The following is a 13948-nucleotide window of genomic DNA, read 5'->3' on the forward strand; positions in this document are numbered from 1 at the left end:
CAACGGATGGGGACGTTTGCAAGACAACTACCATCTGCACGAACAGTTCGACGACCTTTGCAGCAGCATGAATTATCAGCTCGAACACCATGGCTGCGGTTACCCTTGACGCTGCATCACAGACAGGAGCACCTGCGATGGTGTACTCAACGACGAACCTGGGTGCACGAATGGCGAAACGTCATTTCTTCGGAAAAATCCAGGTTCTGCTTAGAGCATCATGATGGTCGCATCCGTGTTTGACGACATCGCGGTGAACGCACATTGGAAGCGTGTATTCGTCATCGCCATACTGGCGTATCACCCGGCGTGATGGTATGGGGTGCCATTGGTTACACGTCTCGGTCACGTCTTGTTCGCATTGACGGCACTTTGAACAGTCGACGTTACATTTCAGATGTGATACGACCCGTGGCTCTACCCCTCATTCGATCCCTGCGAAACCCTATATTTCAGCAGGATAATGCACGACTGCATGTTGCAGGTCCTGTACGGGCCTTTCTGGATACAGAAAATGTTCGACTGCTGCCCTGGCCAGCACATTCTCCATATCTTTCACCAACTGAAAACGTCTGGTCAATGGTGGCCGAACAACTGGCTCTTGATGAACTGTGGTATCGTGTTGAAGCTGCATGGGCATTTGTACCTGTACACGCCGTGCAAGCTAAGTTTGACTCAATGCCCAGGCGGATCAAGGTCGCTATTACGGCCAGAGGTGGTTGTTCTGGGTACTGATTTCTCAGGATCTATGCACGCAAATTGCGTGAAAATGTAATCACATGTCAGTTCTAGTGTAATATATTTGTCCAATGAATACACGTTAATCATCTACATTTCTTCTTGGTGTAGCAATTTTAATGGCCAGTAGTGTATTTAAAACTATCAATAAGTAAACGACCAAACGTATAAAGTTTTCGTGAAAATGCGTCCCTGACGTGATCTGCGAAATTCTTTATACCTGCAATAGGGTAATGTATCGAGAAGTGGTTTGTACTCGGATGGATCGTTCTGCAGACACAATTTGCAAGGACGAGGGACAGGCTTGGAAAGCCCAAGTCAAACAACGATAAATCAAGGTGTAAAAAACTTTATTCAATAATAGAATGGGTTACAGTATGCCAGAATGTGAGGGTAATGTGCACTTTTCAAACAAACACGGAAAACATAAATTAAAACGCCATCTGCTACAGCGAATTAATGCATGGCTTCCCACATGCACAAAGAAACTTCAGTGTGTCTAAAGAAAAACAAAAGCTCGTTGACATTTCGAAAAATTTCTCTTTCTGCCAATAATACTGATCAAATCAAGCGTAACGCAGCATTTTCGCAAATATCGCTGTCGAAACCTGGCGATGTATGATTAGATGTATTTTAATAGCAACTTCACGAGAAGCAGTTCTCGTACGTTGTCAATCAAATGTGAAGCTTGAAAGTGCCTGATAAAATTTTTAAGTGGCCTATAGAAATAAAAGTAACATAATATTTGTTTTAATAATAAAAATTAATAAACAGCGAAATTACATTGGCAATTCAATAAAAGTTAATACATGGGTCTTCCCATCATATACTTTCAAATGTAATATGCAGGAAATAATACGACTGGAGATGAAAACAATATAAATAAAAATAATGAGCTGGAGTCGTTCCAGCGACCACGGAGCTCGAAAGCTAAACACATGAGCGCCGCCAGCTCATGCTCAGGGCCGCAATGCATCGGTATATCGTTGACGCGTGGACCTTCTCCTGTGATTTTCTTGAAATCGCCTTACTACTTACCCATTACGTTGTCCTAATGGACTGTTAAAAGTGTAAAACGTTTCAAGTAAATCCGTGATCCGGATGTTGTGGCTCCTCCTTGTTAGTACTATTGTGGTAAATGTAACAACTACATGTTATAGAAAGTGGATGGTCAGGTGGAAACGGTATTATACCGAGACCGTGAAAGGTTATCGCTGTGTTCTGCAGAAGTTATGAGACGCAGCCGTACACAGAGAGGGCGCCACATGGGGATGCAGCCTCCAGATGGGGCAACGTAGTAGTGGTCAGACACCATAAAGGACGCACACAACACGAAATATGTTAAAGTTCCTACTTAATGTAACACAGATAGGAGAGCCCAACTGGACATCATATTAGTTACATTAGTCATCCTTCAATGGATTCATGACTAGACAAGTTTTCATAGAATTGTCAGTACCAATGATCATTTAACTACATTGCCACGCATCCTCTTCTCACACAACATACGCAATTTACAATTTCGGTTAATAAATTATTGTAATCTGATGGTGTATTGCGCTAACACTATCTAGCCCTGTGATGAAGTTATATACACTCCTGGAAATTGAAATAAGAACACCATGAATTCATCGTCCCAGGAAAGGGAAACTTTATTGACACATTCCTGGGGTCAGATACATCACATGATCACACTGACAGAACCACAGGCACATAGACACAGGCAACAGAGCATGCACAATGTCGGCACTAGTACAGTGTATATCCACTTTTCGCAGCAATGCAGGCTGCTATTCTCCCATGGAGACGATCGTAGAGATGCTGGATGTAGTCCTGTGGAACGGCTTGCCATGCCATTTCCACCTGGCGCCTCAGTTGGACCAGCGTTCGTGCTGGACGTGCAGACCGCGTGAGACGACGCTTCATCCAGTCCCAAACATGCCCAATGGGGGACAGATCCGGAGATCTTGCTGGCCAGGGTAGTTGACTTACACCTTCTAGAGCACGTTGGGTGGCACGGGATACATGCGGACGTGCATTGTCCTGTTGGAACAGCAAGTTCCCTTGCCGGTCTAGGAATGGTAGAACGATGGGTTCGATGACGGTTTGGATGTACCGTGCACTATTCAGTGTCCCCTCGACGATCACCAGTGGTGTACGGCCAGTGTAGGAGATCGCTCCCCACACCATGATGCCGGGTGTTGGCCCTGTGTGCCTCGGTCGTATGCAGTCCTGATTGTGGCGCTCACCTGCACGGCGCCAAACACGCATACGACCATCATTGGCACCAAGGCAGAAGCGACTCTCATCGCTGAAGACGACACGTCTCCATTCGTCCCTCCATTCACGCCTGTCGCGACACCACTGGAGGCGGGCTGCACGATGTTGGGGCGTGAGCGGAAGACGGCCTAACGGTGTGCGGGACCGTAGCCCAGCTTCATGGAGACGGTTGCGAATGGTCCTCGCCGATACCCCAGTGTCCCTAATTTGCTGGGAAGTGGCGGTGCGGTCCCCTACGGCACTGCGTAGGATCCTACGGTCTTGGCGTGCATCCGTGCGTCGCTGCGGTCCGGTCCCAGGTCGACGGGCACGTGCACCTTCCGCCAACCACTGGCGACAACATCTATGTACTGAGGAGACCTCACGCCCCACGTGTTGAGCAATTCGGCGGTACGTCCACCCGGCCTCCCGCATGCCCACTATACGCCCTCGCTCAAAGTCCGTCAACTGCACATACGGTTCACGTCCACGCTGTCGCGGCATGCTACCAGTGTTAAAGACTGCGATGGAGCTGGCTGACACTGACGACGGCGGTGCACAAATGCTGCGCAGCTAGCGCCATTCGACGGCCAACACCGCGGTTCCTGGTGTGTCCGCTGTGCCGTGCGTGTGATCATTGCTTGTACAGCCCTCTCGCAGTGTCCGGAGCAAGTATGGTGGGTCTGACACACCGGTGTCAATGTGTTCTTTTTTCCATTTCCAGGAGTGTATTTGCTGCGTGCAAGCAAGCCACCTAAACAACCGCAACTACTCTGGGCGATAGGGAGGTTTTCTTCCAGCCACATTTATGTTTGACGCTAATAGCATTTGGTGAATACGACAGGTATCTTTCATTTGATCGTAGCCCAGTGGATAATGCTACAATCAGCGTGGTTGCTGTACCTCTTAAGAGTAGGAACGTAACACAGACAGAATGCCTCGTGCACTATCCGGAGCTAAACAGTGGTTCTGATACGGTTATCGATACGGTGCGACCATAGCCATCGTGTCATGTCGTAGGCGACGCTAGACAGCCTTCTGATTTTGCTTTTAATTCTGTATTAAAGGCAGAGCGGAATGTTGGAGTTCCGATCCATGGCAGAATCAGCTACTTTTCCGATGAATAACAGGCAGGTCGGTAATGGGTAGCCGGCCGCAGTGGCATAGCGGTTCTAGGCGCTTCAGTCTGGAACCGCGCTGCTGCTAAGGTCGCAGGTTCGAATCCTGCCCGAGGTATGGATGTGTGTGATGTCCTTAGGTTGGTTAGGTTTAAGTAGTTGTAAGTCTAGGGGACTGATGACCTCAGATCTTAAGTCCCATAGCTTTTAGAGCCTTTTTTTTTTTTTTTTTTTTTTTTTTTTTTTTTTTTTTTTTTTTTTTTTTTTTTTTTTTTGGCAGAGGGAGGCCCAGTAGGGAACATTGGGGAGGGGATTCCTAGTTTCGGCATTCGCCATACAACAAAGGAAAACCTGCAGAGGTATGGAAACTACTTTTAAGTTAGTACCACGCTAACAAAAGAAATTAAATTTAGTGTATGTAAATGTGTATATAACAGTAACGACTAGGTGGTGCCGAGCTTCGATTACAACTAGCCATACATTGCGAGGTCTGTGTTGTGTACAGAGTTCCGCGTAGTCAGCGCGTACACAACTTTCCCACTAGAGCGCGCCCCGCTAAGCGCAACAGCGCAGGCGCAGCGCTCGTCCGTCTCCGCTCTATGAGATGGCGCTGCCATAAAGACGGACCAAATTCTGCTTCCGCTGATCTGCGTATTAATATGTAACGCAGCCAATAAGATTGCTGCTAACGTAGAACCTTTTCTCCTCGCGGATCACACTCGCGCAGTGATACCTGAACGCTCGAGGTATTATAACGACTGTACAGACCTCTGATTAGTCAGTCTGAAAGCAAAATCCGCCTTGCCTTCCGTATCCGCCTTCCTTCCCCCACACGGCTCCTGTATGAACTGATCCCCTTCCCCCACCTCCTCCTGTTCCTCCAACATCTCCACATCCTTTACATTGTCCGAGGCTTGATCCCCACCCACCCTCTGGTTTCCTCCTTCCTCTCTACCCCACGCCCGTTGCCGCGCCTCTATCGCTGTATCCCTCCCTCTCTCCACCTCCACACCTTCCATCTCCTTCATCAGGGCAATTTCCAGCGCCTGCCCCTCCTGGATGACGAACTTTGTAGTGACATCTACCCTTCCTTCCAACTATAATCTGGCCTTGTTCCTCCCCCCCTCCCCAGGGCTCCCTTTTTTCCTCTTCCCTCCTTCTCCCAGAGCGAATTTCCCTCCTTCCCTTCCCCTCCCCTCCCCTGAGACCCTGCACCCTATACTTGCCTCTTTCCTTCCCACATCCCTCCCTACCTGGCCCTCTTCAGCGCGGCCCCCGCTCATCTCCCCCATCTCTTCCCCTTCCTCCCTTCTTCCAGTCTCCCTCATCTCCTTGCGCCTGTGCAGATCCTCTGTTTTGATCATCGTCAGTGTGCCACATCACTGTTGTGTTTAGTGCTGTTTCTCCTGTGTGTCAAGAGGTGTGATTTTAATTGTGTACTGCCTTGAGGTTCGCTGTCAGTGTTTGTTATGTGCTACACCATCCATCGATACCTTTCATGCTCCAGTCATACTGTGCCTTGTGTTCTTTTAATTGTCGCAGTGTGTGGCTTTTTGTGTGTGCTACTTTTAAACAGTTTTAACAGTTTTTTTATCTCCATTTTACGGCCACCTCGTTTTTTGTCTATTGCCTTCCATGATGTTCCCCCTTTTTTATATCTATGTTCACCATATTCTCTCCTTTGTTCTTTTTAAATGTCTTCTATTGTTTGTTCTATGTCTTTCGGCTGGAGAGCAGCTTATATGCTGCTGCCAGCCCGCCCCGATGGGGAATTGAAATACAATAGTCCATAGTCAAGTTTCAGTCTGCACATAATAAGATTATCATATTCCTGTACATAGCCATGAAGAGAAATGTATAGACACTTTGGCAAGTATCAAGACCAAAGGAACTTCAGTTTGTCAATTGGAAACAGCATCCAGAATCAAGTTACGTAATATCTATGATTTTTATTATTTTAATAAATATGTGTGAAAATTAATCAAGTTCTGTTTAAAGTTGGTCACCGTCAATCTGCTACTCTAAGCGTGCAAGTGGCATTTCCATCGTCTGACCTAAAGGCAGAAGATAAATACGCCACGATAAGACCACGAGACATATTGCTGACGCCTACTTCGTTAGAGCGATAAGTCAAATAATCTGATGGTGTGTGTACCGAAGGCCTTACAGTACGCACACTACAGTCCGTGCCCAGCTTCAAAGATAAATGATTTTCTCCTTGGATCTGTTGCTTTACAGATACGCGGGAAACTCGATGTGCTCGAGACAACTCGGCCGCACAGATATTTGATTGGTGTTACTTCTAGGTACTGTAACACATAGCAGTAATATATCTGGATACTTTAAAATGGGCTGCCTATCCCATAGAGTAGGGTTGGTTGCAATCCGCCTCCAGGAAGAAATTTGTGGGAGACAGAGCGAGGCGATGCAGAATTTTGCGACAGAAGCTGTTAAGAAAACTATTGTTACACGTCGTAAAAAAAAAAAAAAAAAAATGTTCACGACACATAAATAAATGATAAATGTAAACATCTTAAGATTGAGTGAAGAAACCATAAACGTCGTACGGACGTTTTCTATGAACTTAAAGTGTAATAAATACTGTGTTTTGTACGAAAGACTTTTCTCCTCTTTTGTATGTGTTACTGACTCAGTTATGAGAGTAGAAGTTTGACAGAGCAAATAATACATTTACAGAATATTAGACAAAAAATTAGAGAAAAATAACAGAGGCTCCTTCATAAAAATGAATACTGGAACGAGTTTCACTTATCGTAAGGACTGTGAAACGCTGCTAAACATAATCATAGAGAGTCTACCTCAAATAAGATGAACAACGATTTAACTTAGTTACTTAACATCCATCAAGTAGCCCTGTAATGGAAATAAAACTCGTAGTAATTGGAAGCTCTTCTTAGTGGTGGCGCAGAACAGCTTCCAAAGAATTTTGCAAATAATCTAATGTTGCCTGCAAAGGAGTCTGAATGGAAATCGCGGTGCATGTGAGACTAGTGCAGCGTAACTGGATATAGCTACACAATACATATGCCCTGAAATGTACTGATGTTGATGAGGTACTGGTGTTCTCCGCGGATACATTAAACGCCAGGTCCCATCTAAGAGATGTGTGTATGAGAAAAGTAGTGAGACTGACATCACTACGAGAGGACTGACAACGCTGTGTTGTTCTACTTATGTAGACCGGTGTGTTCATTCCTTCCAGATGCTCAGTCCGAGTTTCAGCTCCGTACAGCCATCGCATGATTTTTGACAGCACCGTCAGTGAATAGTGTTTTCGTTGGGTGTAGACAAAATGGAATATAGGAATTTGGAGCAATGTTATACCATCAAGTTTTGTGTTAAACTTGGGGGATCCTTGACGTTGACCTCTAAAAGTTGAAACAGGTCTATGGGGACCATTCCTTACCATGAGCACAAGTTTTTCGCTGGCACAAATTATTTTTCAAGGCTTGAAGATGAATCTCACTCAGGGAGACCTTCAACTTTAAAAAACCGACGAAAACGTCGAACGTGTGCGTGCTCTTGTCAGATCAGACCGACGTTTAACATTAAGACTGATGGGTGATCTGTTAAATATTTTCTCCGTACATCAGATCTGACTGAGGTTTTACACAGGTGAAAGATCTGTACCAAAATGGTGCCGAAAAATCTGACAACCGCGCAAAAGGACAGTCGAAGAAACGTGGGAGTTGATCTTATGGAGAAGGTTGCCAATACCACAAATGGTTCAGACTGTGATCATAGGTGATGAATCCTGGATTTTTTAGTACGATCCTCAGAGAAAGCGGCAAAGTGAGGAGTGGCACACTGAGACATCTCCTCGAGCGAAAAAAGCTCGACTGAGAAAATCAAAGATCTAAACAATGCTCATTTGTTTTTTGACACTAGGGGCATTGCGCTTAAAGAAGTTGTTCCTCCAGGAAAAACTGTCAACGAAGTGTTTTACAAAGAACGTATGTGCAAGGCTGAGGAAAATGGTGAATCGAGTGAGCCCTGACGTTACAGACGAGTGGATGCTTCGTAACAACGCCCCATGTCACAAGACCACTTGTTGTTGTTGTGGTCTTCAGTCCTGAGACTGGTTTGATGCAGCTCTCCATGCTACTCTACCCTGTGCAAGCTTTTTCATCTCCCAGTACCTACTGAAAGCTACATACTCTGAATCTGCTTAGTATATTCATCTCTTGGTCTCCCTCTACGATTTTTACCCTCCACGCTGCCCTCCAATACTAAATTGGTGATCCCTTGATGCCTCAGAACATGTCCTACCAACCGATCCCTTCTTCTAGTCAAGTTGTGCCACAAATTTCTCTTCTCTCCAATTCTATTCAAAACCTCCTCATTAGTTATGTGATCTACCCATGTAATCTTCAGCATTCTTCTGCAGCACCACATTTCGAAAGCTTCTGTTCTCTTCTTGTCTAAACTATTTATCGTCCATGTTTCACTTCCATACATGGATACACTCCATATAAATATTTTCAGAAACAACTACCTGACACTTAAATCTATGCTCGATGTTAACAAATTTCTCTTCTTCAGGAACGCTTACCTTGCCATTGCCAGTCTACGTTTTATATCCTCTCTGCTTCGACCATCATCAGTTATTTTGCTCCCCAAATAGCAAAACTCGTTTACTACTTTAAGTGTCTCATTTCCTAATCTATTTCCCTCAGCATCACCTGATTTAATTAACATCACTGAATTTTTGACCGCAAAAGGGATTCCTGTTGTTCCGCAGCCCACTTTATTCACCTGGTCTAGTTTCTTGTAAGTTTTTTCTTTCCCCGAAATTGAAAATGTCTTAAAAGGACGTCATTTTGAGACTCTGGAGAACGTTCAGAGAATGTGACCGACTTTTTAAAGACCCTACCAGTTAGAGCCTTTCAACGCTGCTGCCAAGACTGGGAAAGACGACTCCGTCGGTGTACAGCTGCCTAAGGGAACTACTTTGAAGGGGACAATACTGTTGTTGAAAAAAATAAAAACTTTGGTAGATAAAAAGCCAGTCTCATTATTTTTCCCATACACCTTGTGAAAGGGATATTTATAGCTGCACACGCATACAGCGTCCCTGGACAGAGTTGGACTGGGTATGTTATGTGCTGTACTGTAGTGCACTGTACTTACTTGGAGTAGTGCTGCCAGCCAGTGAGCACCATCTCGCGGCTGAGGCCGTGCAGGTTCAGGTCGTTCAGGAAGAGGCCCATATTCATCAGGTCGTCCAGGTTGTTGATCCTGCAACAGAGTTTAGTGTTCCAGACGGCGCTAATCCGGCGGTGGATGGCATTGCTCTGGTGGAAGATTTTCTGGTAGCCAGAACTGCCGTGCCATTGTTTCACAAAAATAATGGCTGTGCACATAACGAAGAAGAGTAGTAAAAGGAAGCACAATTAGAACCTGAATTTATAGTGGGGGGTAACTTTAACGTAGGACATTCTTAATACTTCTCGCCTCTTCTTCAGTAACACGGCCGTTTAGAACGAGGGTGATTAAGCTGCCCCTACCGTTGTCGTCTTATGCAACCTGCAATGTTATAACTGGCCATCAGAAACAACGCGAGAGATTTTAATATTCTCTCGCTCGCTACGCACTAACTGTTATTCCTATAGAAAAACATGAGCAGGACCTTGTAGAAAATAGAGTTACAATTTTTCGCTGGAATACGTTTTCGCTGGGGGCCACGATTTTCGAGTTATTCGTGGGAAAAGTACAAAAGGGACCATCAAACGCACCTACAACCCCACACTCATCCCCCACAACTCAGGATCTCTAGTAAGTTGATCATGACACTCCCTCCTACCACATGTATGCAAATTCCGCTTTTAACGTGCCCATGCGTGCCTGTTAGCCGGGTAGGCAAACAGCGACACGATATCAGCAGGACTGGCAGGCTACTTTACTCCCTTCCAACCTAAGCTGTGCCCTACCCAAGTAAGCTAAAGGTGTATTCGCTCTATTACTTACATTTCTATTCATAACGATGTTAACATCTGTTACATTATTCACTGATGCTGCTGCCCTTAGGCCATACTCACTAGATCAGTAATTGCTGTCCTCTTTCCATTCACTTCACTAATTCCTTTCAAGTCTAACTTTAGCCTTCTCATCTCTCCTTTTAAATTGTCCAATATCCATGAAAAGTAGCAGGGTTTAAAAAAAGAAGCTAGCAATAATTATGGCTATAACAGGATAACAAATACAAAGTGTATTTGAACAAGTGATTCCTACAGAACAGACCAAACTCAAATTCTGAACGACATTTTCACATTGAAGTAAGGAAGATGAGAGTCATTTAGACAGTTACGTAAAAGTAGGAAGATCAGCATCCGCCAGTAAGAAATGAAAGTCATAACTAGCTACACGACGTAACATATCATTAAAGACGGAGGGGTGGGAGCAGAAGCAAAAGAATAAGAAGTTTAGCAGTTTCAGTCGCTCCTCAGGAAATTGAATATTTGCTCACTTCCATATTTGTTTGCGGCCATACGTTTCTCTAAGTTCATCACCTCTCTCTTTCGACAGAACTGTTACATTATGAGAAATGTATTTAACACAACTTTAATTAGATTGTTATTATTGTAAAATTATGCATTGATTACGATAACTACCGTTTTGCTGGTAATTTTCAGGTTCGCACAGTCTATTGCAACTGAATAAAACCGGTTTTACCATGACATACGCCTTTTTCCTTTATTTTTTTGAAAAGCATCATCATTGGCAGGTACGTAGATAATGCTCAGATGTCGTGCAGCATATCTAAACTTCGGCTCCAAACAAGAGAGGCGAAACAAGTATGTACGATAAAATTTATTTTCTTCGGTTTCAAATACAGAGACCCAACAAGAAAATTATCAACATGGTATTACAAACAACTGATGACGACAGGACAACAAAAATTAAAGATATTTACGAATTTTTGTGTTTTCAGCTGAACTGTCATTTTCTATTTACACGATGTTTCGGCAACGTCCTTAGTGGTCTTCGTCAGACGTCGAGTGCAATTTTCATTGATCAGTGTTTGGACTCCAACCATGTTACGAACGATACACTTAGCATGCCACCCTAGCGACTTTTCCCCGGCGGCCCGAGACAATAAAACAGTCAATGAATTAAAAAACGACAAGAAGGCAACGTAAGGACGTTACATGCGAGGAAAAACGTGTTAATAGGCACTCATCTGTGGCAGAGGGAGAAAGAGAGAGTTAGTAGGCGTTTATCAGTGTATGTGTGTGTGTGTGTGTGTGTGTGTGTGTGTGTGTGTGTGAGAGAGAGAGAGAGAGAGAGAGAGAGAGAGAACTGACATGTTTTTTGATTTCAGCGAACTTCAGCTAGACTTTAATTAAGCTAAACTCCCTGCGCAGGTTATTTCTATTATCTCGATTTCCTGCTTTTATTACACTGTTCCAGAAATTCGTCGCCTACACCGCGATGCTGGTATCACTGAATTTCATTTCGTGCTTAAAGGCGAGACAGCATTCGCTGACAACTGATTTACTTGGCTGCACCAGGAGGATACAACGCTTGTGATCATTACACACCCGTTGAATAGTTATCATAACCTGTCGAACATCCGACGTGCCACGTTCCCACGATGTGTTGTTCAGAACCCTTTTTCGGAGTTCTGCATTATATTTCACGCAATACAGTAGTTTTAATTTCGGCGGAGGCACCGATACACACTAGAAACTTTTTCGAAGCACTATTCCGATCTTCCTGGAAATGACACCATCGTATGGAAGGTATGCCTGTCTGGTTTCTTCATTATTGCTTCCGGTTCCCTCTGCAGGTGGTGTCGATTTGGTTTGCAGGGCGCAACCGATCAATCGTTCTGCGTATCCATTCTTTTTTGAAAACCTCCCCCAGATGTGTCAGTTGGTCGACGAGGCTTGCTTTCTGTGACGGAGTAAGTGCTCTGTGTAGCAGTGTTCTAAGCACGGAACTTCTCTGTGATGTAGTGATGATAGCTTGTGGAATGCGGTTAGAGAATATGGGCGGAATACCTGCAGATACCGTGTCCCAGTGATTCATCCGCACTTTTCTTGACCACAAACTCGTTCTGTTTCCATCGTGAATTTTATACTAACATGCATCGAGTTGAGATGCTGCAGGAATTCATGAAGTTCGACCATTCCACGTGGCCAAACTACAAATGTGTGACCAACATACCGAAAGAAACATGTTGGTCTCTGTTTGGCAGATTCTAGTGCTCTGGCCTCGAAATACTACGTGTGTAAGTTGCCAACTACTGAAAATAACAATCTGCCCAAGGCCACACCTTTTATTTGTTCATAATGTTTCCTGTCGGAGACAAAATAAGTGGACTAGAGGACGTGCCTAAAGAGCTCCGTAAAACCCGTCTCGAACTTAATTCCAACAATTCTTTAAGCGGTATTGTGGTGAAGTGAGAAACCACATCAAGACTAATCGTGATATTCGTGTCCTGAAATCGCATTTCTTCGAGATAATACACGAAATTGGTGGTTGCGAATGTGATATTCACATTGCTTGACATGGTAATTGCTTCAGATATTTCGCCAGCACGTACGTGGGACCTGAGATGTTACTAACGGCGGGGTCAGGGATTTTCTCTGCCTCGTGATGACTGGGTGTTGTGTGTTGTCCTTAGGTTAGTTAGGTTTAAGTAGTTCTAAGTTCTAGGGGACTGATGACCAAAGATGTTAAGTCCCATAGTGCTCAGAGCCATTTGAACCATTTGTTACTAACGACGCTGGTCAACAAAAATATCTTTTTTATAGTTACAACAACAATACACACTTTTTCTTAAGATAATTCCCTCCTAAATCCATAACTTAACTCCGTCCGAACAGGCCTTGGAAGGCCCAACGGTACCGACCGGCCGCCGTGTCATCTTCAGACCACAGGTTTCACTGGATGCGGATATGGAAGGGCATGTGGACAGCGCACCGCTCGCCCGACTGTATGGCGGTTTCCGAGACCGGAGCCGATACTTCTGAATCAAGTAGCTCCTCAGTTTGCCTCACAAGGGCTGAGTGCACCCCGCTTGCCAACAGCGCTCGGCAGACCGGATGGTCACCCATCCAAGTGCTAGCCCAGCCCGACGGCGCATAACTTCGGTGATCTGACGGGAACTGGTGTTACCACTGCGGCAAGGCCGTTGGCCCTAAATCCATGCCGGCCCGAATGGCCGTGCGGTTCTAGGCGCTACAGTCTGGAACCGCGAGACCGCTACGGTCGCAGGTTCGAACCCTGCCTCGGGCATGGGTGTGTGTGACGTCCTTAGGTTGGTTAGATTTAAGTAGTTCTAAGTTCTAGGGGACTGACGACCTCCGAAGTTGAGGCCCATAGTGCTCAGAGCCATTTGAACCTAAATCCATACCTAATTTAAGAATTTCTGAACCGGCATCCGTTTTCGTATTATAAAGGGATGTTTTAATGTTTACGATAGGCTATTTATTTTACAGAATGTTTAAAAATCTTGCGAAAAACGTCTGGAGGCAGAAAAGTTATGGGGAAGAACGTTTGTTAGAGAAGTGTTCGCTCATGCTTCCTAGCAGTACGAGGCGTCGTTTTATAGAATTAGCCAGCCCAGGGACGATGAGATTTCGCCGAACTAGCGGGGTCCGCTAACCAGGTTTGCCGCATCTGCGTGCTACCTGCTCCAGTAAATTGATAGAGTGACATTCGACAAGAAAACATTGAGAATGTGTGTGTCTTAGCGGAGAAAGATATTTTAGAAGCTCGGCCTACCGTCTTTAACGTGGAGGCAGGTCGATGCTTGTAGGCAACACAAACTGCTTACGAAAGCAGCAGAGAAGCTACGCCCTGAC

At 45.0% G+C, this 13948-nt stretch overlaps 1 protein-coding gene and 1 pseudogene across 1 annotated transcript in view; both read right to left on the reverse strand.

Moving 5' to 3' along the window:
• The window catches only part of LOC124612875 (soluble guanylate cyclase 89Db-like), a 468418-nt gene that overhangs the window by 55700 nt on the left and 398770 nt on the right, over positions 1 to 13948 (reverse strand). Inside the window, exon 7 of the mRNA XM_047141315.1 lies at positions 9267 to 9374. Coding sequence (XP_046997271.1) covers positions 9267 to 9374 — 108 coding nt within the window. The remainder of the gene's footprint in view (positions 1 to 9266; positions 9375 to 13948) is intronic.
• LOC124614579 lies at positions 13163 to 13280 on the reverse strand (annotated as a pseudogene).

The sequence above is a fragment of the Schistocerca americana genome, chromosome 4 (genome assembly GCF_021461395.2).
Source record: "Schistocerca americana isolate TAMUIC-IGC-003095 chromosome 4, iqSchAmer2.1, whole genome shotgun sequence".
NCBI lineage: Eukaryota > Metazoa > Arthropoda > Insecta > Orthoptera > Acrididae > Schistocerca > Schistocerca americana.